Consider the following 27672-nt stretch of genomic DNA (forward strand, 5'->3'; position numbering starts at 1 on the left):
ACTAGGTTGCTCAAAGGGGCAGGCGATTTTGTAAGCTAAAGCCTTCTGATTGGAGCATTGTGGCGCTCGGCAAAGGATAAAAAGAAGTGGCCAATTTGAGCCTCGGGGACATCTTCAACCTGCCAACAAGACCACGTAAGGAAGGGAGGAATCGAGTGGAGAGAGTCGACAAAAGGAAGTGACAAAAGGATCAAGGATGGCAAACGCAACTGCGGTGAACTTTTTTCACTTGACAGGATTGAGCCACATGTCAGAGAGGCTCCGACTGCTTTTGTTTGCTGTTACCTCATTGTGTTATGCTGCCATTTTGCTGGTCAATGGCGTCCTTATTGTTACCATTATACTGGATAAAAAACTGCACGAACCCATGTATTTCTTTCTGTGTAATCTATGCGTTAATGGCCTTTATGGGACGGTTGCCTTTTTCCCCAAATTCCTTCACGATCTGTTGTCCAAGAGCCACATGATATCTTATTTCGGCTGTCTTTTGCAGGTCTTTGTCATCTATTCTTATGCAGCATCTGAAATCGCCGTTTTAGCGGTGATGGCTTATGACCGCTATGTGGCCATATGTCGACCGCTGCAGTATCACGCCATCATGACCAAATGCAGGGTGCTGTGGTTGCTGACCTTCTCTAGACTCACACCTTTGCTCTGTCAGGCCATTGTGGTAATCATGACCTCCAAACTGGAACTGTGCGGTTCCCACATCAACAAACTCTACTGCGAGAACTGGTCGCTCATTCAACTGTCCTGCAGTTCCGCAACATCCGTCAGCATTGTTGGATTTGGGAATATCTTATTTTACTTTGGACACGACCTTTTCATTATGTGCTCCTATGTGCAGCTGGTTAAATTGGCGTTGAGGTCAAAAGAAGGAAGAAAGAAGTTCACGCAGACGTGCGTGCCGCATTTGCTGTGTTTGCTCAACGTCACGGTGGCTTTGCTCTTTGACCTCATGTACGCTCGCTACGGCACCAGCTCCATGCCTCAGAGTCTCAGGAATTTCATGGCCATCCAGATTCTCGCCATTCCGCCCTTACTCAATCCTATTATTTATGGCCTGAGACTCTCCAAGGTTCGCAACAATGTTTTAAAATATTTGAGAAGAAAGAAGGTCTGAATAGTGATGTATGTAAAAAAGTCTGGTCTCTTAATAAAAAGCTGTTTTGTATATGAGTCATAAGACACTTCGACAAGGCTTGTACACTGAAGTCTCATTCTGTGATTTTTCATTTCAGCCGGCTCTGAAGATATAAAGAAAAGCCAAAATATTTTGAATTGAACGTTTATTTTTATGGTTCAAAACATCTCTGTTACACTGTATTTGTTTAAAAAAAAAAGGAGACTGGATGATATGCGAAATACAGGTTCATAAATGCTCACCATGGATAAGTAACAAATTACATGTACCGGTACGAATGTGTCACATCTCACAGGAAGATCTTCTAATTTAATTTTTAGGGGAAAAAAACTTTTTGCAGGTTAATCCTACGGACCTGTAGTAGCAAGGGTTTTATTCTGAATGAACGATTGGTTTTCTTTTAAATAGGATCAACTGTTTTTATTTCTTAAATTCACATCAAACAAGCAGACAGACATTGACAAAAGGGACACGAAGGAAAACAACTAAAATCCAATCAAAACCAAGGTCAAACAAACAAGGATTGTGACCGTGGAACAGTGGACCAGATCATTGAATAGAGTGCAAATGATGAAATGCTGTTGTGTAATTTAGTCAAAAAAAAAAAAAAGACAGGGTTTGTATACTAAAAAGTCTCATTCTGCTATTTTTGTGTTTCAGCTGACAGTGAGGATCTAAAGAAAAGAAAATTGTTTGAGATCAACGTTTATTTGTATGGCTCAAAACGCCTGTACATATGTGCATTCGTTAAGAAAGGGGACTGGATATGCAACATACGTACAGTAAATGCTCACCAAATTGTTAAATATGGATTGATAACAATTTGTATTTATAAATGTATCACATCACACAAGAAGATAACTACGTATTTTTGCAACAAAAAAACATTAATGTCAGGAATTATTTTCATTTGGTTTCCATGATGGTTACTTAATGTCAGTGGGGGGGTTGGCATAAGCTACATTTACACTTAAGCAATATACTGTACAGTAAATGTCATCTCCTCTACACAGCCTTTTATATTTGCTTTGTAATTTTAATGTAGTATTTTTTTAAAACAAAAATCTATACATGATATATATCTATATACTCTATCCTAAATTGATTTACATTAACAAATACCTACATTGTACTTTTTAAACCATCCCTAATAAAGTGACACTTAAGAATTTTTATTGATTTGAACACAAATTAAAGCTAGTACCGGAAAGTGGTATAAAGAAGATCCACCTACTCTCAAGGACTGGAAGGACATTGTTGAAGAAATTCACATGATGGAGAGACTTACATAAATCATAAGGTTGCGACAAGCAGCATATGAAGATCACTGGGAAATGTGGACATTATGGAATAACAAATTACCGTTTGTTCCTTTTGTTTTTGAATTGTTGTGTCTGAAACAATAACAAATAAGTTAAAAATAAATAAATAAACACAAATTAAACTCAAAAGCAGACGTGGTCAATTTTGTGCCAGTGTGGTTGCGAGAGAAGAGAATATAGGTACAGGTTTTCCTCCAAATTTTATATATTCTTTTTTGAGTAGAAAGCAGAAATCAATACATTATAGCGTCAAAATAGTTATTGGCATGAAACCGGCATTAAATAAATAATAGTTAAAAAATAAATAAGAATTTAAAAAATAATATAGTGTATGTCATTGTGTAGTGGTGACTTTGAATCCAACCCTCCTATTATGGTCACAATTCCTGTCATTATTCATTTAGTGAAACTATACATTATGGAGTGAAATCTATAACCCTTTAAATAAAAAATATATAACAGCAAGAAAAGCAACTAAATCATCCATTTTCTGTATTGCTTGTCCTCATTATGGTCATTGGTGAGCAGAAGCCTTTCCCAGCTGATATGGGGCAAGTGACGGGGTGAACCCTGGTCTGGTCGCTAGTCACTTACAGTCAAGCACGTATATTAGAGGCATTCATGAAAATAGTACACACACACACTGTACTTAAGTAGAAGTACAGATATTTTTATACTTTGGCCACAAGCAAAGCATGACCAAGTTCTTAATCGGTTAAAATCAATGTAAATTGTGGACATATTAATTTCTGACAGGTGAAGCTAATTAATCTAAATGTTTTAAACATGCATTTCATCATAAGCCCGGTGTTCTAAATGAATTATTTTTCATTAAATTTATTTCATACAGAATAAAAAAGCCATGCTCCAAGTCAACGTATAAGGCCTTTTCAATTATAAAATGTGGTTGATTTTTTTCACATATTTCAATTACATTCACAAGTTTCAGCAAAACTCCATGTTCCGTGATTTCCATACAGCCTCACTTGTCACTGAATCATGATTCTTTGGTAAGACAATTTAAGCAAAGTGGATGATGTGCCAAAAGTCAGGACGCAAAGCGCATTGGTAGCATAGCATAGATTCGGACTTTACTTGATTGTACTACTGTGAAGGACAAATTAAAAAAATTATGTTACATGCCCCCATGTTATTGTTCAAAATCTAGCTAGCGTCAGCGCAACCTTCTTGTTATTAAAACAATGTGTTGCTAATTTTCTGAACCAAAACGCAAAATGTTTTAAAATAGCTAATGATAACAACTGATAAATTACACCTTAGGTGGATGAAACAATTCTCTCAAAGCCATGGGAGGGGAATATTTGGTCATTTAGAATCCGCTGCCGTCATCGTTAATGCTCCTTGGTTCACATTTTTCCATGTCGTTGTTATCGATAGCACTGTTGCTCAAAACGGATTTGCGGATTTGCAGATTTACAGACGAATGTCAGTAGTACGGTAGTCAGTCTCCCTTCCAAGCACCCTCCCCCGCCAGAGTACAGCACATATCAGGTTTTGATGACGTATAGGTCGGCTGCATATGGATGAGCGTTCATAGTGCAGACGCATTGCATACATATCTGATTTATATCCACATATGAAAGACACCCAGGTCAGATTTGAAAAAAATTGGAATTGTACTGTTCACACTGCATGAAAAATAATCAGATACGTGTCACATATGGGCAAAGAAATCGGAATTGAGCTGCAGTGTAAACATAGCCAAAGAGTACCAAGCCTACTTTGAGAAAGGAGTCGAAATTACGGATGTTTTCAAATGTAGGGAATAAAAGTAGAGTTGTCAAAAAAATAAATCCTCAAGAATAGATACCTGGGAAAAAAAACGATATACTGGTAAGTACATTATATTAACTTTGTTACTTCCCGCCACTGAGCTGTGATCAGATCAGGTCCCAAGAGTGCTAACAGACAGCATTAAAAGACACATGCACTCACGATGAGTATGCGTTCAAACGTGAGTGGTAGCACACGGAGAACATCATGAAGACACGTCTTGGTGAGTATGCCACATGTGGCTTTTCACTGTGTCATGCGTCTATTCTTTATTTAAATGTAAAAAGATTATTGTAGGCAAAGCTCTCATTTTCAATCTTGTCAAGAGAACATAGAGAACATTTGAAACAAACAACAAAAGAAACAAAAAACTTACATTTAGAAGCAAACTAGTTTTTCTTCATATTGAAATGGTACATGGTAACAATTGTTTATAGTGTAGAGTATGTCAGGACTAAATAACAGAAAAACTGGAAGGCGTTACTAATGGTTTAGCCGCGTGGGTTCAATTCCCCGTGAATGTGAGCGTTAATGGTCATCTTACTCTATACATTATGTACCCACAGATTGACTGGCTACCAGCCTAGTGTGTATTCTGCCTTTTGCCTTAAGACAGCCGGCTCCAGCGCACATGTTCTTGAACAGGATAAGTAGAATAGAAGAATGGATTGGATGTTTTTTGTTAGTATGAGGAACTTTGTGCAGCAAGACTTTGTAAAGGTAGATGAGCCAGTGCATAAAAGATGGTCATCCCGCCAGTTGTGGTTTTAGACCAATCTTACTGAGGGGTTTTGTCAGAATTCAGGCTGTTTTTTTGCCAGCTTTACGTTAACCTTAAACTGGGTTGCTGATGTTTATTCCCTGTTTTGTCTGTAGTTCAGAGAAAAAGGACATTACATCCTATTTCTGCACCCGTAACTCAGTCTGTGAGGATTTGGAGGGCACAAGTTCATGTCCCACTGCAGACTGCTTGTCTACTTGTTGTCACTTGCGGAGGTGCTGCTGAATAAGACATGGACGCCACCACCCCAGCTCACGCCTGAATGTACGTGATCATCGGAGTGTGAGCTGAATTTCCCCTTTAGGGACTATAACGAGAAAGTCATTGAGACACAGGCAGCTGATGGCGTTGAGAGAGCTGACAGAGAAGCAAGTTGAGAGCGCCACAAAGAGAGAGGCAGAGGACTTGGGAGAAAATGTTTTTAGAGAGCAAACAGAAAGCAAACAGAAAAGAGAGGCAGATGAAGATCTGAGGAGAGATAGATACAAGCAGTGTGTAAGACAGACAGAATATATTGGTACTCAGTGGCTGACTTGAATGGTGCCCACTGGCCAAAAACGCATGCACACCGATGAAAAACACATCGAGATGTACCTTATGTTCTCTTTAAATAAACTGGATTATAAACTATTTAGAATACAGCGGCAGATAAGTTTAGAGCTGAGGCAAAAAAAAAAGCACGATGTTTGATTTTGCACAAATAAAAATACATTAAAAAAAGACAGAGAACTCCCAACTACCTTTTTAAGGTGAGACTTGAGTTGTAATGTCTATTACAAAGTAAAGAGTTAAAATGCAAAAGTTGACATTTAAATTTTGTGAACTCAGTAAAAGATTGCTTTTTTTCTAGTTGTTTGTAAAAGCTTATTCTTAAAATATTTTAAGTTAATATATATTGAGTAATTAAAATGCTAATTAATAAAAAGTTTTTATTAAAAACGTAATTGAAAGAGGTCTTTTGATTTAATCTCACCGCAAAATCAGACAACTGCAAGAACAAATGTTTTTTATGGATGTGGACCCAAATCCAGGGAAACAAAGCGGCGAAGCAAAACTATGAAGACGAGACTTGACAAGGGGTTGTACTGAGACACCAAACAAACAGCAACAGGGCGTGACAAGTACAATGACCGAAAGAAAGCAGGGAACTAAATACAAACTGACGAGACGACGAGAGACACCTGGACAAAGTCACTGATGTAGACAAGCACAGGTGAACACAATTGTGAGACGGACAATGACAAAAGGGAGAAAAGGAAAACATATGATAACTAAAAAGGAAAACATGATAACTAAATTCTAACTTAAACTAAATTACAACTCATTCACGCAGCTATCACCAAGTGCTGCACATAAAATCACATATAACACAATATAAATACATATAACAATGATGAATAAATTAAATATCCTTTTCACAGACATGTTTGAGGAAGTTTGCAACAAGTGACAAATTTGTGGTGACGTAAATTCATACCAACTCGTGATTGGCTTTAATGTGTATGACAATTGTTGGTCTCTGAAATCAAACCTTTTATTTTTTTAATTGTTTGAAATAGTAGTTGTTTGGGTTGCAGGGTCAGGAAATGGCTGCCTGTTACCTGGCACGGTAAAATGCCGCTTGACAGCTTTTTCATTTGAATTTGTCTTAAAGCAACACTAAGGAAAAAAAGCGGTATTGGTATGCCTGAAGGAAGACCACATTTCCAATAAGGACAAGCACGTTGCGTCGTTTTTTATCTCAAGCCAGCGAGTTCAAGCCTGGCCAATGTTGATCTTTGACGGTCCTTATATCTGGGTAGCTTAACTCTTTCTTTTTGGTCTCCTCAAACAAAACTTTTCAGTTGTTTTGCATCTTCTGCCAGGAAATCAGTTATCGTGCGTCGACACGACATTCAAATTGACTTCCGTCTTAGTAACGAATGGGTAAAGGGGGAAGTCACGTATGTCATAAAGCAGTCAGCACATTTGTAGTTTTTTTTTGTGTGGCAGTAGTCCTACCATTCTCCTCAAAATTCCTTAGTGCCAGTAAAAATGATACAGACCCCTTCAGGCCATGGCAAAGGTACCATTCAACTAGTTTTAAGTCGATGTTTTATCAGAAGAGATATGAACATGTTTTATGAAGGTTTAAAGGGTCCTCAGTACTAGTTTAAGGTGCATAGATTCCACCAATGAATGATTCTCTTTTCTCTTTTCACAGACGGTGTCAAGTAACAGGTTGTTATGAGTCACGAGTGCGCGGGAATGTCAGGATGCCCAACCTAACGCTGTCTCCTTACTTTAACCTCACCATGTTCATGAACATCGGCCCGTACCGCTACCCGGCGTTGGCCTTGTGCCTCCTCCTCTACCTCTTCATCGTGTGCGCCAACTGGGCCATCGTACTGACGATCTTCCGCGAGAAGAACCTTCATGAACCCATGTACATATTCATCGCCTTCTTGTCCTTCAACGCCCTGTATGGCTCCATGGGCTTCTTCCCCCGTTTCCTACTGGACTTGGTGTCCGACACTCACCTAATCTCGCGCACCGCCTGCTTCACGCAGATCTACTTCATTTACACGTATGCCGCTAACGACATGACCACGCTGTGCGTCATGGGCTACGACCGCTACCTGGCCGTGTGCCACCCGCTTCACTACCATACCAGGATGACAGTGAAAATAGCCCTGAACCTAGTTGGTCTGTCCTGGCTCTTACCCGCCATCTTTCTCACCACGGTCATCTACCTGTCGGCAACGTTGCCCCTGTGCGGCAATGAGATCCACAAGGTGTTCTGCGCCAATTGGAATGTAGTCAAGCTGTCATGCGTGTCCACGGCAGTCAATAACGTGGTGGGCATGTTAATGACCATCTGTACCATTTTTCTCCCGTTGGCCTTTGTCCTCTACACGTACGTACGCATCATGAACACCACCAGAAGACGCTCAGCCAATTTCAAGAGGAGAGTGTTCCAGAGCTGTTTACCGCACGTGCTCTCCTTCGTCATTTATTCAGTCACTGTGTTTTGTGATATTGCACTGAGCAGGTATAATGAGAAGGAGATGAATCCCTTAGCTGTCACCATCTTGTCTCTAGAGTTTGTATTCATTCCACCGCTTCTCAACCCTCTGGTGTACGGTATGAAGCTATCATACATACGAAGACACATCTTCAAGATGCTGTAAGACTTTGCCCAAGCATAACTGTGTTGTAGTCAATCACAAAGTAAAATGTGAAATGACACAATAAATGTGCTGTCGTGTGATTTATTTCATATAGAATAAACCAAAAAATCATGCCCTTCTTTAAAGGCCTTTTCCAGACAGCCTCCATTGCCGATGAATCGTGGCTCTTTGAAAGTGTATTAACTGTGTGGTGAGGGGTTTTAGGGCCTTAAAAAATTTATAATAAATGTAAACAAAGCTATAACTTCTTTTTGGATTTCATTTATTGTGTGTATTTCTTGGAGCCTAACCCCAGCGGAAAATGAGGGAACACTGTATATATCAGGCTCGTGGTGTATTTTCATCAACAAAAAAGTTTTGCATGGTTTATAGCTCATGTTTGTGCCTTAAATGGTAACAAATATCAATAAAAAGTCTAACTTCTTTTTGACAATTTATTTCGTTAACAGTACCATGTTTTTAACCCATTAATGCCAGGAGCGCGTGACCACGCTTCTACCGTTAAAGCCGGGAGCGCTCTTCTCCCTTTAAAGCCGCGAGAGAGGATAAGTCATTTGGTTTGGTTTTAACCAATTATTGGTCTCTTAGACGATTAAATTCATCAAAATATGCACAAGAGGGTGACGTGGGCCTCGGAGCATGTTCTGGAATTTTATTCAAGCATTTATGGTTGACGCAGATTCGCGGGAGGTATGAAATAAATGACGCGATTGACGACGGCGCGGGAGGAATTTGAATCAATGTAACGAGTCAACAGTAACATACTGTTAAGAAATATGTTTATAGACAATGAGGATGTTGAAAATGTTGACGGCCTGGTAACGGAATGGACAAATCGACCCCCCGAGGTTATTACAACTGTGCTCCAGTGTTGAAGGTAAATATATATGGAGTTATGTACCCGCAGATGCGACATTTGTTTGTTGATTTAAAAAAAGATTGAAGGTTTATAATAATAAACTTATTTTTGTGTGAAACGCCAAACGTGTAAGCTCAGAAATGTTTCTGGAATTATGTTTCGATCTGCTTCAGGAGCTGAGATAAACAATTTTCAATATTGTTCAATTTCCAGGAAAACTTCAGGTTTTTGGGGGTGACCATAGGTTTCAGAGGCATGTTTTGCCATGCGCCTTGGGCCTAAACCACTAAGCAGTGATATGCTTCTGTAAAAGTGCAGCGTGCCACAAAACACAACTTATTTTGAAATGTCTTCAATGATGACGCAACTGCTGCTCGCCTCTTGCTTTAAGCCTCTCCGTCCCCACGTGATATTCTGACTGCGTTCAAGTGCATTGCCCTGACTGCTCACGTCAACATCACACCGGCAAAGTGCGCAGAAACCGTGAAACCAATTTCGACTGCTTTTAGCTAAGAACTTGTGCTCTTTCATCCATTCAATATTATTATATTTTTAAGATGTCCGGCGTTTTGGCCTTTTTGCTAGCATTGCCTTTTTGCTGCTGTCAAAGAAGGTGGTGAGGAAATTTGTTTACATTTATTGAACCAATGATATACGAGATTTTTAACTGAAGCCACTCTTGGCCAATACAGAACAGTTGTGACAAACGGGGGTGGGGCTGATGTTGGGTCACATAAAATCAACCACGGCTCATTTTCTTTAAAAGGCGGACAAACCAGCGTCCGGCTTAGGGTTCCGCAGGAAGCCAGACACGTCACTGAAAAGTAGGACTGTCCGGCCTAAATCCGGACGTCTGGCCATCCTACTCGTGCGACACCCTATTGGAATGACTGTATACTTTAAACTTGCTGCTGGCTCTGACATAGTTCCCTAATTTATCACAATCTTTGAATATTTTCCCAACCAAGTCTACACAAGTCAACGTCCATGCATCCTTGTTTTAAGCTAGTAGACAAGAACAACATACATGTATTCCGCGCGTTCTTGGTTTATGTGTACTTTCAATTGGAACAAGACGTGGGCCGTGACTCATGTTTCTTAAAAGATCACAAGAATGCAAGAATGCTATTTGAGAAACGGCTTCTGTCTTCCCCATAGCTTTGCTAACATTCTAAGATAAGTAGCAACATAAGCTAAATTAGCTACATCAGACAGAACATTTTACGTTGTATAGTCATCAAAAAGTTAACAAGCCTATTTTAACAAAGGAATAGAAAATACAGATGTGTTTTGAAATGTAACGAGTACATGCAAAACATGGTCAGAAAAGTACTCGAGTACATACACCTGAGGGAAAAAGACTGCATTAGTACAGTAATAACTAACAACATATTTGTACTTTGTTACTACCCGCCACTGTGCTGAGATCAGATCAACTCCCAAGCGTGCAAAGGGACGGCATTAAAAGATGCTTGCACTCATGATGAGTGTCCTTAATTACACGTGAGCAGTCGATCACGAAGAACAGCATGAAGACACACGTTGGTAAGTATGCAATATGTATGTGGCTTTTCACTGTGTCATGTTTGTAATCTTGAATTTAAAAAAAAAAAAATTCCAGCAAAATCATTTACAGTGATGTTGAGAGGATATAGAAATGGAAGCAACGGAGCATTCAGTGATAAAAACACAGGCAAACCTTTTTCTTTTTTTATCATATAGAAATAGTACATGGTGACAATTATAACTGTTGTACTTAGTATTCCATGAGTATGCAGCAAAGCAGTTTGAGCAAGTGTCAAAAAAATAAATCCTCAAGAATAGATACCTGGGGAAAAAAACTATATACTGGTAAGTACTTTATATTAACTTTGTTACTTCCCGCCACTGAGCTGTGATCAGATCAGGTCCCAAGAGTGCTAACAGACAGCATTAAAAGACACATGCACTCACGATGAGTATGCGTTCAAACGTGAGTGGTAGCACACGGAGAACATCATGAAGACATGTCTTGGTGAGTATGCCAAATGTGGCTTTTCACTGTGTCATGCGTCTATTCTTTATTTAAATGTAAAAAGATCATTGTAGGCAAAGCTCTCCTTTTCAATCTTGTCAAGAGAACATAGAGAACATTTGAAACAAACAACAAAAGAAACAAAAAACTTACATTTAGAAGCAAACTAGTTTTTCTTCATATTGAAATGTTACATGGTAACAATTGTTTATAGTGTAGAGTATGTCAGGACTAAATAACAGAAAAACTGGAAGGCGTTACTAATGGTTTAGCCGCGTGGGTTAAATTCCCCGTGAATGTGAGCGTTAATGGTCATCTTACTCTATACAGTATGTACCCACAGATTGACTGGCTACCAGCCTTGTGTGTATTCTGCCTTTTGCCTTAAGACAGCCGGCTCCAGCGCACATGTTCTTGAACAGGATAAGTAGAATAGAAGAATGGATTGGATGTTTTTTGTTAGTATGAGGAACTTTGTGCAGCAAGACTTTGTAAAGGTAGATGAGCCAGTGCATAAAAGATGGTCATCCCGCCAGTTGTGGTTTTAGACCAATCTTACTGAGGGGTTTTGTCAGAATTCAGGCTGTTTTTTTGCCAGCTTTACGTTAACCTTAAACTGGGTTGCTGATGTTTATTCCCTGTTTTGTCTGTAGTTCAGAGAAAAAGGACATTACATCCTATTTCTGCACCCGTAACTCAGTCTGTGAGGATTTGGAGGGCACAAGTTCATGTGCCACTGCAGACTGCTTGTCTACTTGTTGTCACTTGCGGAGGTGCTGCTGAATAAGACATTGACGCCACCACCCCAGCTCACGCCTGAATGAACGTAATCATCGGAGTGTGAGCTGAATTTCCCCTTTAGGGACTATAACGAGAAAGTCATTGAGACACAGGCAGCTGATGGCATTGAGAGAGCTGACAGAGAAGCAAGTTGAGAGCGCCACAAAGAGAGGCAGAGGACTTGGGAGAAAATGTTTTTAGAGAGCAAACGGAAAGCAAACAGAAAAGAGAGGCAGATGAAGATCTGAGGAGAGATAGATACAAGCAGTGTGTAAGACACAGACAGAATATATTGGTACTCAGTGGCTGACTTGAATGGTGCCCACTGGCCAAAAATGCATGCACACCGATGAAAAACACATCGAGATGTACCTTATGTTCTCTTTAAATAAACTGGATTATTAACTATTTAGAATACAGCGGCAGATAAGTTTAGAGCTGAGGCACAAAAAAGAAGCACGATGTTTGATTTTGCACAAATAAAAATACATTAAAAAAGACAGAGAACTCCCAACTACCTTTTTAAGGTGAGACTTGAGTTGTAATGTCTATTACAAAGTAAAGAGTTAAAATGCCAACCAGCTACAATATATTATTTTATGGGCACAACCCAATAGAGATACTAACTGTTGGCTGGAACTAGAACAGAAGGATTGTAATAACCTCAGACTCCTAGATTTACTCTTTATTACAACATCGATTAAGCGCCATAACTGCTTTAAAAATCCAATGATTTCCGCCACCCTGACTGCCTGGTGGAAGGCACTAGAAATGACAAAAGCCAAAGTGGAGCCCAGCGGGCTTTCTCCCCTATGGCATAACCCCGACTTTCAAATTAACAACCAATCGTTTTATTTGAATGTGTGGGAGCAGAAAGGAATTACACATCTCCACCATCTCTTCTCAGATAATATGTTTATATCATATACATCCTTGCTCCAAAAATATAAAATAAAAAACGGAAACTTTTTACATTATTTGCAAGTTAAAAGTATGATAAAGAAACAAATTCCAACACTCCAGGGTACGCTCCAACCGCCTGTTTTAGCTAAAGATATTACCAAGCTTTCTCCGACAACAACAAAAAAACTCTCAAAAATATATAAGTTACTTTCATATACTGATAAAACGTCTTTACCCATCTCAAAATGGGAAACAGACTTGTCTATAGATCCGGAATCTGTCTTTTGGATTCAAGTTTGTGAAAATGTTTTTAAAATGACAAAACACACAAATTTACAACTTATCCAATATAAAATTATTCACAGAACATACATTACTCAATATATGATGAAGAAAATGGGACTCTCAGACTCCGACATTTGTCTCCAGTGTTTACAAAACACTACAGACACTTATTTTCATGCTTTATGGTTATGTACTCCGGTTATGTGTTTCTGGACTAAAGTCTTAGAAAAACTTTCCGCTGTCTTGGACTGTAGGATACCGTTCTCTCCAAACTTGTGTTTGCTAGGTGACTTAACAACAATTGACTTACCACATAAACAATTTCAATCTATACTTGTAGCCCTTACTATCGCAAAAAAAACAATTCTTGTTAACTGGAAAAATAAACAAACTTTGAATATCGACCAATGGTCTAACCTCCTCATAAATCATATTTTAATGGAAAAAATATCTGCCTCAAATAAAAACCAAATGTCAAAATTTAAAGAAACATGGTCTACGTATATAGAATTTTTTAACCTAAACTTGGATTTTAATTCTGCCTGTTAGCGAGAGCCACAGCAGCGTTATAACTGGCATTGATGTTTCTGTATTAGGCAATTTGTAACTAATGGTTGTGTTTCCATAGTCAGGAACCCGGCTGCTGCCAGCGGGATCGAGCGGATTCACCTCCGATGGGCACCAGGGGTTGATATTCGGATTCACGGCATGCCAGTGGGTTAATTCTGTGGGTGCTGTCCCCCCTGGCGGGGAGTGGGCGGGTCTGCCCCTCTGTTGGCTGCTGGGTGGCGGCTGCGTCTTGGCCGTTCCCTGGGTCTCTTGGGGGGTGCTGTGTTGCGGGGCTTTCCCTGGTGTCGGGGGCGGCGCCGTTCCGGCGCGGTCCGTCGCTCTGGGCCCGGCGACGCGGTTCGGGGCCTGTGGGCCGCCGGGGTGCCCGGTGGTTCCCTCTCCCCTCCCACTTCCTGCCTCTCCCTCCTCGCCTCTCCCCGCCCGTCCTCCGCCTCCCTGTCCCCTCTCCCTCGTCGCCCTTCCTCCTCCTCTCCCCCTCTCCTTGCGTCCCTGCCGCTGCCCCCTGCCCTTCTTGTCGTCCCCTTCCCTCCTCCCTTCCCCTTCCCCGGTACGCCTTCCCTCCCCTCCCCTGGGCCGGGGGCTCCATCCATGGCCCGGGTCTCGGTGCTATGGGGGCCGGCGGGGGTGGCTGGGGTTTGGTGTCGTGCCCGCCCCGCTCCGGTGGGCGTCCTGACACCTCGGGCGGGACCCAGTATCCGGGGGGCGAGCCCTATCGCCCCGCCGGACGGGTCCCATATGCCCGCCGGGGTCCTGGTGGGGTGGGTGGGGGCTTGGTGGGCCGGTGCGCCTCCTGCCCCCGCCCGGTTGGGGGGGGCCCCGCTGGTCACACCTCTTAACTCACTACACTAGGTTTGCACAATACACTTTTATAGACATATAGGGCACATAACACACTTTGGGGGGTGGGGTAGGGTGGAAACACCGTCTTCACCCTGCAACTCCCCTCCAATTTTAATACACCACACAACTTGTGGGTGGGGGGGGGGGGCTTGTGGGGGTGCCATCGGTTGGGGGCCGCAGTATAGAGCAGTGCTGCGGTCCCCTGTCCGTGTCGCCACCCCCCAACCCCCCCCGCCCTATCTATTTTTTTTAATGCACCACATACACTCAGCAACATGCTTGGGTGGCGGGTGGATCGGAGCGTGGGAATATCATTTCCATCGGCTCCGGTTCACCTGCTCCTAATTTTAATGCACCACACACACACACTTGTATATACACTGGGTGGGGTCACATTCACGGTTTAGGGGTAGAGTTCGCCAGTCCGCGAGCTGGCGGACTCAGTAACAGGGGTTAATTTTCACAAAGAACGCTGGGGTGACGACCGGGGCCTTCCCCCGCTGGGCCTGGGGTTCGGGGATGTCGGCCGCCCTCCGGTGCCCCCATCTCCCCCTTCTGCCCCCGGTGTTCCGTCCTTCCACACGGCGGGGGGTGGGGTGGGCGCGGCTGCCCTCTCCGCTCCGCTGTCCGGACCCTCTTCGGCGCCGGTGCCTGGGTGCGGGTGGTCCCCGGGGGCTGGGGGTCGGGGGTTGGGGGGCTGCCGGTTGGTCGGGGTGGGGTCGGGGGGGGGGCGGCTTTGTTGGGGGGGGGGGCGGTGGTGGGGGTTGCGGGGTGGGGGGTTGCTGGGGGTGGGGGGTGTCTGGGGGATTGGGGGCATGGGGGCGGCTGGGGCTGGGTTGGGGTGGGTGGCGGGGGTGGATGGGGGGCGGGGGGTTGTGGGGGGGGCGGGGGTTGGGGGCCGGTGGGGTGCCTGGTGGGCCTGCAGTGCCCCGTCCTGCTGCGTTGGGCCGGGGGCGCGGGCCGTGTTGGGGCGGGGGGCGCTCCTGCTCCTGGGTTTGCTCTCCGGCCGGTGGCCCTGGTGGGGCCCGGGGGTCGTCCTTTGGCGCTGCCGCGGCCTGGGGGGCCCTGAGGTGTTGCGCTTGCTCTGTTCCGGCGGGGGTCGACGGCTCCCCTCTTTGGTGGAGATTTTCATGCATGCCAGATCCACCACACCAGCATCTACCGAAACGCAGACACAATCTGTTTCCTCCTCAGGTTATTGAATCGGTGGAGGCTGGTGTCTCGGATCTCACGCGGCTTCGTCTGTCCTTCCTTCCTTTTCTCGGTCTCTCCGTTGGTCTCTTGAAGCCTCCCTGATTTTATGTTTTTTGGATTTGTTGGGGTCTGGATGTTTCTTGGGCTGGGGAGGAGTTCTGGTGGGGGGTGTCTGGTCGGTGCTGGATTTCACCTTCCTTGGTTTTCTTCGGTCCCCTCGGGTCTCCTGGTGTTCGATTTAGGTGAACGGTATGAGATTTTTTTTCTAATAGGTTTTCTGGTGAGCTAACAAATACACACACGCACGCACGCACGCACGCACGCACGCACGCACGCACGCACATACACATACTCACCCACACACACAAAAAAAAAAAAATGTATGTATGTATGTATGTATATATGTATATATGTATGTATATATGTGTATATATATATATATATATATTTAAAAAAAAAAAAAGAAAAAAAAAAAAAGAGCAATGATGATGACATTTCCGAATGAACAATACTGAGCTCTTAAAAAAAAAAAAAAAAAAAAAAAAGTAAAGTTAAAATGCAAAAGTTGACATTTAAATTTTGTGAACTCAGTAAAAGATTGCTTTTTTTCGAGTTGTTTGTAAAAGCTTATTCTTAGAATATTTGAAGTTAATATATATTGAGTAATTAAAATGCTAATTAATAAAAAGTTTTTATTGAAAAGGTAATTGAAAGAGGTCTTTTGATTTAATCTCACCGTAAAATCAGACAACTGCAAGAACGAATGTGGACCCAAATCCAGGGAAACAAAGCGGCGAAGCAAAACTATGAAGACGAGACTTGACAAGGGGTTGTACTGAGACACCAAACAAACAGCAACAGGGCGTGACAAGTACAATGACCGAAATAAAGCAGGGAACTAAATACAAACTGACGAGACGACGAGAGACACCTGGACAAAGTCACTGAGGTAGACAAGGACAGGTGAACACAATTGTGAGACGGACAATAACAAAAGGGAGACAAGGAAAACATATGATAACTAAAAAGGAAAACATGATAACCAAAATCTAACTTAAACTAAATTACAACTCATTCACGCAGCTATCACCGAGTGCTGCACATAAAATCACATATAACACAATATAAATACATATAACAATGATAAATAAATTAAATATCCTTTTCACAGACATGTTTGAAGAAGTTTGCAACAAGTGACAAATTTGTGGTGACGTAAATTCATACCAACTCGTGATTGGCTTTAATGTGTATAACAATTGTTGGTCTCTGTAATCAAACCTTTTATTTTTTTAATTGTTTGAAATAGTAGTTGTTTGGGTTGCAGGGTCAGGAAATGGCTGCCTGTTACCTGGCACGGTAAAATGCCGCTTGACAGCTTTTTCATTTGAATTTGTCTTAAAGCAACACTAAGGAAAAAAAGCGGTTTGGTATGCCTGAAGGAAGACCACATTTCCAATAAGGACAAGCACGTTGCGTCGTTTTTTATCTCACGCCAGCGAGTTAAAACCTGGCCAATGTGGATCTTTGACTGTCCTTATATCTGGGTAGCTTCCCTCTTTCTTTTTGGTCTCCTCAGACAAAACTTTTCATTTGATTTGCATCTTCTGCCAGGAAATCAGTTATCGTGCGTCGACACGACATTCAAATTGACTTCTGTCTTAGTAACGAATGGGTAAAGGGGGAAGTCACGTATGTCATAAAGCAGTCAGCACATTTGTAGTTTTTTTTTGTGTGGCAGTAGTCCTACCATTCTCCTCAAAATTCCTCAGTGCCATTAAAAATGATACAGACCCCTTCAGGCCATGGCAAAGGTACCATTCAACTAGTTTTAAGTCGATGTTTTATCAGAAGAGATATGAACATGTTTTATGAAGGTTGAAAGGGTCCTCAGTACTAGTTTAAGGTGCATAGATTCCACCAATGAATGATTCTCTTTTCTCTTTTCACAGACGGTGTCAAGTAACAGGTTGTTATGAGTCACGAGTGCGCGGGAATGTCAGGATGCCCAACCTAACGCTGTCTCCTTACTTTAACCTCACCATGTTCATGAACATCGGCCCGTACCGCTACCCGGCGTTGGCCTTGTGCCTCCTCCTCTACCTCTTCATCGTGTGCGCCAACTGGGCCATTGTACTGACGATCTTCCGCGAGAAGAACCTTCATGAACCCATGTACATATTCATCGCCTTCTTGTCCTTCAACGCACTGTATGGCTCCATGGGCTTCTTCCCCCGTTTCCTACTAGACTTGGTGTCCGACACTCACCTAATCTCGCGCACCGCCTGCTTCACGCAGATCTACTTCATTTACACGTATGGCGCTAACGAGATGACCGCGCTGTGCGTCATGGCCTACGACCGCTACCTGGCCGTGTGCCACCCGCTTCACTACCATACCAGGATGACAGTGAAAATAGCCCTGACCCTAGTTGGTCTGGCCTGGCTCTTACCCGCCATCTTTCTCACCACGGTCATCTACCTGTCGGCAACGTTGCCCCTGTGCGGCAATGAGATCCACAAGGTGTTCTGCGCCAATTGGAATGTAGTCAAGCTGTCATGCGTGTCCACGGCGGTCAATAACGTGGTGGGCATGTTAATGACCATCTGTACCGTTTTTCTACCGTTGGCCTTTGTCCTCTACACGTACATACGCATTATGAACACCACCAGAAGACGCTCAGCCAATTTCAAGAGGAGAGTATTCCAGAGCTGTTTACCGCACGTGCTCTCCTTCGTCATTTATTCAGTCACTGTGTTTTGTGATATTACACTGAGCAGGTATAATGAGAAGGAGATGAATCCCTTAGCTGTCACCATCTTGTCTCTAGAGTTTGTATTCATTCCACCGCTTCTCAACCCTCTGGTGTACGGTATGAAGCTATCATACATACGAAGACACATCTTCAAGATGCTGTAAGACTTTGCCCAAGCATAAGTAAAATGTGAAATGACACAATAAATGTTCTGTTGTGTGATTTATTTCATATAGAATAAACCAAAAAATCATGCCCTTCTTTAAAGGCCTTTTCCAGACAGCCTCCATTGTCGATGAATCGTGGATCTTTGAAAGTGTATTAACTGTGTGGTGAGGGGTTTTAGGGCCATAAAACGTTTATAATAAATGTAAAACAAAGCTATAACTTCTTTGTGGATTTCATTTATTGCGTGTATTTCTTGGAGCGTAACCCCAGCGGAAAATGAGGGAACACTGTATATATCAGGCTCGTGGTGTATTTTCATCAACAATAAAGTTTTGCATGGTTTATAGCTCATGTTTGTGCCTTAAATGGTAAAAAATATCAATAAAAAGTCTAACTTCTTTTTGACAATTTATTTCGTTAACAGTACCATGTTTTTAACCCATTAATGCCGGGAGCGCGTGACCACGCTTCTACCGTTAAAGCCGGGAGCGCTCTTCTCCCTTTAAAGCCGCGAGAGCGGATAAGTCATTTGGTTTGGTTTTAACCAATTATTGGTCTCTTGGACGATTAAATTCATCATAATATGCACAAGAGGGTGACGTGGGCCTCGGAGCATGTTCTGAAATTTTATTCAAGCATTTATGGTTGACGCAGATTTGCTGGAGGTATGAAATAAATGACGCGATTGACGACGGCGCGGGAGGAATTCGAATCAATGTAACGAGTCGACAGTAACATACTGTTAAGAAATATGTTTGTAGACAATGAGGATGTTGAAAATGTTGACGGCCTGGTAACGGAATGGACAAATCGACCCCCCGAGGTTATTACAACTGTGCTCAAGTGTTGAAGGTAAATATATATGGAGTTATGTACCCGCAGATGCGACATTTGTTTGTTGATTTAAAAAAAGATTGAAGGTTTATAATAATAAACTTATGTGTGTAAAACGCCAAACGTGTAAGCTCAGAAATGTTTTTGGAATTATGTTTCGCTCTGCTTCAGGAAATGAGATTAACAATTTTTAATATTGTTCAATTTCCAGGAAAACTTCAGGTTTTTGGGGGTGACCATAGGTTTCAGAGGCATGTTTTGCCATGCGCCTTGGGCCTAAACCACTAAGCAGTGATATGCTTCTGTAAAAGTGCAGCGTGCCACAAAACACAACTTATTTTGAAATGTCTTCAATGATGACGCACCTGCTGCTCGCCTCTTGCTTTAAGCCTCTCCGTCCCCACGTGATATTCTGACTGCGTTCAAGTGCATTGCCCTGACTGTTCACGTCGACATCACACCGGCAAAGTGCGCAGAAACCGTGAAACCAATCTCGACTGCTTTTAGCTAAGAACTTGTGCTCTTTCATCCATTCAATATTATTATATTTTTAAGATGTCCGGCGTTTTGGCAATTTTGCTAGCATTGCCTTTTTGCTGCTGTCAAAGAAGGTGGTGAGGAAATTTGTTTACATTTATTGAACCAATGATATACGAGATTTTTAACTGAAGCCACTCTTGGCCAATACAGAACAGTTGTGACAAACGGGGGTGGGGCTGATGTCCATGCATCCTTATTTTAAGCTAGTAGACAAGAACAACATACATGTATTCCGCGCGTTCTTGGTTTATGCGTACTTTCAATTGGAACAAGACTTGGGCCGTGACTCATGTTTCTTAAAAGATCACAAGAATGCAAGAACGCTATTTGAGAAACGGCTTGTGTCTTCCCCATAGCTTTGCTAACATTCTAAGATAAGTAGCAACATAAGCTAAATTAGCTACATCAGACAGAACATTTTACGTTCTATAGTCATCAAAAAGTTAACAAGCCTTTTTTACAAAGGAATAGAAAATACAGATGTGTTTTGAAATGTAACGAGTACATGCAAAACATGGTCAGAAAAGTACTCGAGTACATACACCTGAGGGAAAAAGACTGCATTAGTACAGTAATAACTAACAACATATTTGTACTTTGTTACTACCCGCCACTGTGCTGAGATCAGATCAACTCCCAGGCGTGCAAAGGGACGGCATTAAAAGATGCTTGCACTCATGATGAGTGTCCTTAATTACACGTGAGCAGTCGATCACGAAGAACAGCATGAAGACACACGTTGGTAAGTATGCAGTATGTATGTGGCTTTTCACTGTGTCATGTTTGTAATCTTGAATTAAAAAAAAACCCAATTTCCAGCAAGGTTTGCGGGCAAGATCATTTACAGTGATGTTGAGAGGATATAGAAATGGAAGCAACGGAGCATTCAGTGATAAAAACACAGGCAAACCTTTTTCTTTTTTTATCATATAGAAATAGTACATGGTGACAATTATAACTGTTGTAGTTAGTATTCCATGAGTATGCAGCAAAGCAGTTTGAGCAAGTGTCAAAAAAATAAATCCTCAAGAATAGATACCTGGGGAAAAAAACTATATACTGGTAAGTACTTTATATTAACTTTGTTACTTCCCGCCACTGAGCTGTGATCAGATCAGGTCCCAAGAGTGCTAACAGACAGCATTAAAAGACACATGCACTCACGATGAGTATGCGTTCAAACGTGAGTGGTAGCACACGGAGAACATCATGAAGACACGTCTTGGTGAGTATGCCACAAGTGGCTTTTCACTGTGTCATGTGTCTATTCTTTATTTAAATGTAAAAAGATCATTGTAGGCAAAGCTCTCCTTTTCAATCTTGTCAAGAGAACATAGAGAACATTTGAAACAAACAACAAAAGAAACAAAAAACTTACATTTAGAAGCAAACTAGTTTTTCTTCATATTGAAATGGTACATGGTAACAATTGTTTATAGTGTAGAGTATGCCAGGACTAAATAACAGAAAAATTGGAAGGCGTTACTAATGGTTTAGCCGCGTGGGTTCAATTCCCCGTGAATGTGAGTGTTAATGGTCATCTTACTCTATACAGTATGTACCCACAGATTGACTGGCTACCAGCCTTGTGTGTATTCTGCCAGCGCACATGTTCTTGAACAGGATAAGTAGGATAGAAGAATGGATTGGATGTTTTTTGTTTTGTTTTAAAATCAAGTTGAGTCTTAGTATGAGGAACTTTGTGCAGCAAGACTTTGTAAAGGTAGATGAGCCAGTGCATAAAAGATGGTCATCCCGCCAGTTGTGGTTTTAGACCAATCTTACTGAGGGGTTTTGTCAGCGTTCAGGCAGGTTTTTTTGCCAGCTTTACGTTAACCTTAAACTGGGTTGCTGATGTTTATTCCCTGTTTTGTCTGTAGTTCAGAGAAAAGGGACATTACATCCTATTTCTGCACCGGTAACTCAGTGTGTAAGGATTTGGAGGGCACAAGTTCATGTCCCACTGCAGACTGCTTGTCTACTTGTTGTCACTTGCGGAGGTGCTGCTGAATAAGACATTGACGCCACCACCCCAGCTCACGCCTGAATGTACGTGATCATCGGAGTGTGAGCTGAATTTCCCCTTTAGGGACTATAACGAGAAAGTCATTGAGACACAGGCAGCTGATGGCGTTGAGAGAGCTGACAGAGAAGCAAGTTGAGAGCGCCACAAAGAGAGAGGCAGAGGACTTGGGAGAAAATGTTTTTAGAGAGCAAACGGAAAGCAAACAGAAAAGAGAGGCAGATGAAGATCTGAGGAGAGATAGATACAAGCAGTGTGTAAGACACAGACAGAATATATTGGTACTCAGTGGCTGACTTGAATGGTGCCCACTGGCCAAAAACGCATGCACACCGATGAAAAACACATCGAGATGTACCTTATGTTCTCTTTAAATAAACTGGATTATAAACTATTTAGAATACAGCGGCAGATAAGTTTAGAGCTGAGGCAAAAAAAAAAGCACAATGTTTGATTTTGCGCAAATAAAAATACATTAAAAAAAGACGGAGAACTTCCAACTACCTTTTTAAGGTGAGACTTGAGTTGTAATGTCTATTACAAAGTAAAGAGTTAAAATGCAAAAGTTGACATTTAAATTTTGTGAACTCAGTAAAAGATTGCTTTTTTTCGAGTTGTTTGTAAAAGCTTATTCTTAGAATATTTGAAGTTAATATATATTGAGTAATTAAAATGCTAATTAATAAAAAGTTTTTATTGAAAAGGTAATTGAAAGAGGTCTTTTGATTTCATCTCACCGCAAAATCAGACAACTGCAAGAACGAATGTTTTTTATTGATGTGGACCCAAATCCAGGGTAACAAAGCGGCGAAGCAAAACCATGAAGACGAGACTTGACAAGGGGTTGTACTGAGACACCAAACAAACAGCAACAGGGCGTGACAAGTACAATGACCGAAAGAAAGCAGGGAACTAAATACAAACTGACGAGAGACACCTGGACAAAGTCACTGAGGTAGACAAGCACAGGTGAACACAATTGTGAGACGGACAATAACAAAAGGGAGAAAAGGATAACATGATAACTAAAAAGGAAAACATGATAACTAAATTCTAACTTAAACTAAATTACAACTCATTCACGCAGCTATCACCAAGTGCTGCACATAAAATCACATATAACACAATATAAATACATATAACAATGATGAATAAATTAAATATCCTTTTCACAGACATGTTTGAGGAAGTTTGCAACAAGTGACAAATTTGTGGTGACGTAAATTCATACCAACTCGTGATTGGCTTTAATGTGTATAACAATTGTTGGTCTCTGTAATCAAACCTTTTATTTTTTTAATTGTTTGAAATAGTAGTTGTTTGGGTTGCAGGGTCAGGAAATGGCTGCCTGTTACCTGGCACGGTAAAATGCCGCTTGACAGCTTTTTCATTTGAATTTGTCTTAAAGCAACACTAAGGAAAAAAAGCGGTATTGGTATGCCTGAAGGAAGACCACATTTCCAATAAGGACAAGCACGTTGCGTCGTTTTTTATCTCACGCCAGCGAGTTCAAGCCTGGCCAATGTTGATCTTTGACGGTCCTTATATCTGGGTAGCTTAACTCTTTCTTTTTGGTCTCCTCAAACAAAACTTTTCAGTTGTTTTGCATCTTCTGCCAGGAAATCAGTTATCGTGCGTCGACACGGCATTCAAATTGACTTCCGTCTTAGTAACGAATGGGTAAAGGGGGAAGTCACGTATGCCATAAAGCAGTCAGCACATTTGTAGTTTTTTTTTGTGTGGCAGTAGTCCTACCATTCTCCTCAAAATTCCTTAGTGCCAGTAAAAATGATACAGACCCCTTCAGGCCATGGCAAAGGTACCATTCAACTAGTTTTAAGTCGATGTTTTATCAGAAGAGATATGAACATGTTTTATGAAGGTTGAAAGGGTCCTCAGTACTAGTTTAAGGTGCATAGATTCCACCAATGAATGATTCTCTTTTCTTTTTTCACAGACGGTGTCAAGTAACAGGTTGTTATGAGTCAAGAGTGCGCGGGAATGTCAGGATGCCCAACCTAACGCTGTCTCCTTACTTTAACCTCACCATGTTCATGAACATCGGCCCGTACCGCTACCCGGCGTTGGCCTTGTGCCTCCTCCTCTACCTCTTCATCGTGTGCGCCAACTGGGCCATCGTACTGACGATCTTCCGCGAGAAGAACCTTCATGAACCCATGTACATATTCATCGCATTCTTGTCCTTCAACGCCCTGTATGGCTCCACGGGCTTCTTCCCCCGTTTCCTACTGGACTTGGTGTCCGACACTCACCTAATCTCGCGCGCCGCCTGCTTCACGCAGATCTACTTCATCTACACGTACGGCTGCAACGAGATGACCACGCTGTGCGTCATGGGCTACGACCGCTACCTGGCTGTGTGCCACCCGCTTCACTACCATACCAGGATGACAGTGAAAAAAGCCCTGACCCTAGTTGGTCTGGCCTGGCTCTTACCCGCCATCTTTCTCACCACGCTCATCTACCTATCGGCAACGTTACCCCTGTGCGGCAATGAGATCCACAAGGTGTTCTGCGCCAATTGGAATGTAGTCAAGCTGTCATGCGTGTCCACGGCGGTCAATAACGTGGTGGGCATGTTAATGACCATCTGTACCGTTTTCCTCCCGTTGGCCTTTGTCCTCTACACGTACGTACGCATCATGAACACCACCAGAAGACGCTCAGCCAAATTCAAGAGGAGAGTATTCCAGAGCTGTTTACCGCACATGTTCTCCTTAGTCATTTATTCAGTCACTGCGTTTTGTGATATTGCACTGAGCAGGTATAATGAGAAGGAGATGAATCCCTTAGCTGTCACCATCTTGTCTCTAGAGTTTTTAGTCATTCCACCGCTTCTCAACCCTCTGGTGTACGGTATGAAGCTATCATACATACGAAGACACATCTTCAAGATGCTGTAAGACTTTGCCCAAGCATAACTGTGTTGTAGTCAATCACAAAGTAAAATGTGAAATGACACAATAAATGTGCTGTCGTGTGATTTATTTCATATAGAATAAACCAAAAAATCATGCCCTTCTTTAAAGGCCTTTTCCAGACAGCCTCCATTGTCGATGAATCGTGGCTCTTTGAAAGTGTATAAACTGTGTGGTGAGGGGTTTTAGGGCCATAAAACATTTATAATAAATGTAAAACAAAGCTATAACTACTTTGTGGATTTCATTTATTGCGAGTATTTCTTGGAGCCTAACCCCAGCGGAAAATGAGGGAACACTGTATATATCAGGCTCGCGGTGTATTTTCATCAACAATAAAGTTTTGCATGGTTTATAGATCATGTTTGTGCCTTAAATGGTAAAAAATATCAATAAAAAGTCTAACTTCTTTTTGACAATTTATTTCGTTAACAGTACCATGTTTTTAACCCATTAATGCCGGGAGCGCGTGACCGCGCTTCTACCGTTAAAGCCGGGAGCGCTCTTCTTCCTTTAAAGCCGCGAGAGCGGATAAGTCATTTGGTTTGGTTTTAACCAATTATTGGTCTCTTGGACGATTAAATTCATCATAATATGCACAAGAGGGTGACGTGGGCCTCGGAGCATGTTCTGAAATTTTATTCAAGCATTTATGGTTGACGCAGATTTGCTTAAATAAATAAATGACGCGATTGACGACGGCGCGGGAGGAATTCGAATCAATGTAACGAGTCGACAGTAACATACTGTTAAGAAATATGTTTGTAGACAATGAGGATGTTGAAAATGTTGACGGCCTGGTAACGGAATGGACAAATCTGCCCCCCGAGGTTATTACAACTGTGCTCGTGTTGAAGGTAAATATATATGGAGTTATGTACCCGCAGATGCGACATTTGTTTGTTGATTTAAAAAAAGATTGAAGGTTTATAATAATAAACTTAGGTGTGTGAAACGCCAAACGGGTAAGCTCAGAAATGTTTCTGGAATTATGTTTCGATCTGCTTCAGGAGCTGAGATAAACAATTTTTAATATTGTTCAATTTCCAGGAAAACTTCAGGTTTTTGGGGGTGACCATAGGTTTCAGAGGCATGTTTTGCCATGCGCCTTGGGCCTAAACCACTAAGCAGTGATATGCTTCTGTAAAAGTGCAGCGTGCCACAAAACACAACTTATTTTGAAATGTCTTCAATGATGACGCACCTGCTGCTCGCCTCTTGCTTTAAGCCTCTCCGTCCCCACGTGATATTCTGACTGCGTTCAAGTGCATTGCCCTGACTGTTCACGTCGACATCACACCGGCAAAGTGCGCAGAAACCGTGAAACCAATCTCGACTGCTTTTAGCTAAGAACTTGTGCTCTTTCATCCATTCAATATTATTATATTTTTAAGATGTTCGGCGTTTTGGCATTTTTGCTAGCGTTGCCTTTTTGCTGCGGTCAAAGAAGGTGGTGAGGAAATTTTTTACATTTATTGAACCAATGATATACGAGATTTTTAACGGAAGCCACTCTTGGCCAATACAGAACAGTTGTGACAAACGGGGGTGGGGCTGATGTTGGGTCACATAAAATCAAACACAGCTCATTTTCTTTAAAAGGCGGACAAACCAGCGTCCGGCTTAGGGTTCCGCAGGAAGCCGGACACGTCACTGAAAAATAGGACTGTCCGGCCTAAATCCGGACGTCTGGCCATCCTACTCGTGCGACACCCTATTGGAATGACTGTATACTTTAAACTTGCTGCTGGCTCTGACATATTTCCCTAATTTATCACAATCTTTGAATATTTTCCCAACCAAGTCTACACAAGTCACCTGTCCATGCATCCTTGTTTTAAGCTAGTAGACAAGAACAACATACATGTATTCCGCGCTTTCTTGGTTTATGCGTACTTTCAATTGGAACAAGACGTGGGCCGTGACTCATGTTTCTTAAAAGATCACAAGAATGCAAGAACGTTATTTGAGAAACGGCTTCTGGCTTCTGTCTTCCCCATAGCTTTGCTAACATTCTAAGATAAGTAGCAACATAAGCTAAATTAGCTACATCAGACAGAACATTTTACGTTCTATAGTCATCAAAAAGTTAACAAGCCTTTTTTACAAAGGAATATAAAATACAGATGTGTTTTGAAATGTAACGAGTACATGCAAAACATGGTCAGAAAAGTACTCGAGTACATACACCTGAGGGAAAAAGACTGCATTAGTACAGTAATAACTAACATCATATTTGTACTTTGTTACTTCCCGCCACTGTGCTGAGATCAGATCAACTCCCAAGCGTGCAAAGGGACGGCATTAAAAGATGCTTGCACTCATGATGAGTGTCCTTAATTACACGTGAGCAGTCGATCACGAAGAACAGCATGAAGACACACGTTGGTAAGTATGCAGTATGTATGTGGCTTTTCATTGTGTCATGTTTGTAATCTTGAATTTAAAAAAAATTCGATTTCCAGCAAGGTTTGCGGGCAAGATCATTTACAGTGATGTTGAGAGGATATAGAAATGGAAGCAACGGAGCATTCAGTGATAAAAACACAAGCAAACCTTTTTCTTTTTTTATCATATAGAAATAGTACATGGTGACAATTATAACTGTTGTACTTAGTATTCCATGAGTATGCAGCAAAGCAGTTTGACCAAGTGTCAAAAAAATAAATCCTCAAGAATAGATACCTGGGGGAAAAAACTATATATTGGTAAGTACTTTATATTAACTTTGTTACTTCCCGCCACTGAGCTGTGATC

General features: G+C 41.9%; 4 protein-coding genes across 4 annotated transcripts; all 4 read left to right on the forward strand.

Annotated features, from left to right (window-relative positions):
* Positions 1-196: 196 nt before the first annotated feature.
* LOC147164666 (olfactory receptor 13D1-like) lies at positions 197-1123 on the forward strand. Its single transcript, XM_086091619.1, has one exon. The coding sequence runs from the start codon at positions 197-199 to the stop codon at positions 1121-1123; it is 927 nt and encodes a 308-aa protein (XP_085947745.1).
* Positions 1124-7277: 6154 nt separating this feature from the next.
* LOC147164667 (olfactory receptor 1D2-like) lies at positions 7278-8211 on the forward strand. Its single transcript, XM_086091609.1, has one exon. It carries the CDS (start codon positions 7297-7299, stop codon positions 8209-8211), a length of 915 nt encoding a protein of 304 aa, XP_085947735.1. The 5' UTR covers positions 7278-7296.
* A 2783-nt stretch (positions 8212-10994) lies between these two features.
* Positions 10995-18575, forward strand: LOC147164668 (olfactory receptor 51L1-like). Its single transcript, XM_086091636.1, has 2 exons — positions 10995-11084; positions 17609-18575. The coding sequence occupies exon 2, from the start codon at positions 17661-17663 to the stop codon at positions 18573-18575; it is 915 nt and encodes a 304-aa protein (XP_085947762.1). The 5' UTR covers positions 10995-11084; positions 17609-17660.
* Positions 18576-23982: 5407 nt separating this feature from the next.
* LOC147164669 (olfactory receptor 1D2-like) lies at positions 23983-24900 on the forward strand. Its single transcript, XM_086091653.1, has one exon. The coding sequence runs from the start codon at positions 23986-23988 to the stop codon at positions 24898-24900; it is 915 nt and encodes a 304-aa protein (XP_085947779.1). The 5' UTR covers positions 23983-23985.
* Positions 24901-27672: the final 2772 nt, after the last annotated feature.

The sequence above is a fragment of the Leptonotus elevatus genome, chromosome 12 (assembly GCF_054856555.1).
Source record: "Leptonotus elevatus isolate MCC_2025b chromosome 12, RoL_Lele_1.0, whole genome shotgun sequence".
NCBI lineage: Eukaryota > Metazoa > Chordata > Actinopteri > Syngnathiformes > Syngnathidae > Leptonotus > Leptonotus elevatus.

Coding starts and splice junctions, on each gene's coding strand:
- LOC147164666 (XM_086091619.1), top strand. CDS start 197: ATGGCAAACGCAACTGCGGTGAACTTTTTTCACTTGACAGGATTGAGC.
- LOC147164667 (XM_086091609.1), top strand. CDS start 7,297: ATGCCCAACCTAACGCTGTCTCCTTACTTTAACCTCACCATGTTCATG.
- LOC147164668 (XM_086091636.1), top strand. CDS start 17,661: ATGCCCAACCTAACGCTGTCTCCTTACTTTAACCTCACCATGTTCATG.
- LOC147164669 (XM_086091653.1), top strand. CDS start 23,986: ATGCCCAACCTAACGCTGTCTCCTTACTTTAACCTCACCATGTTCATG.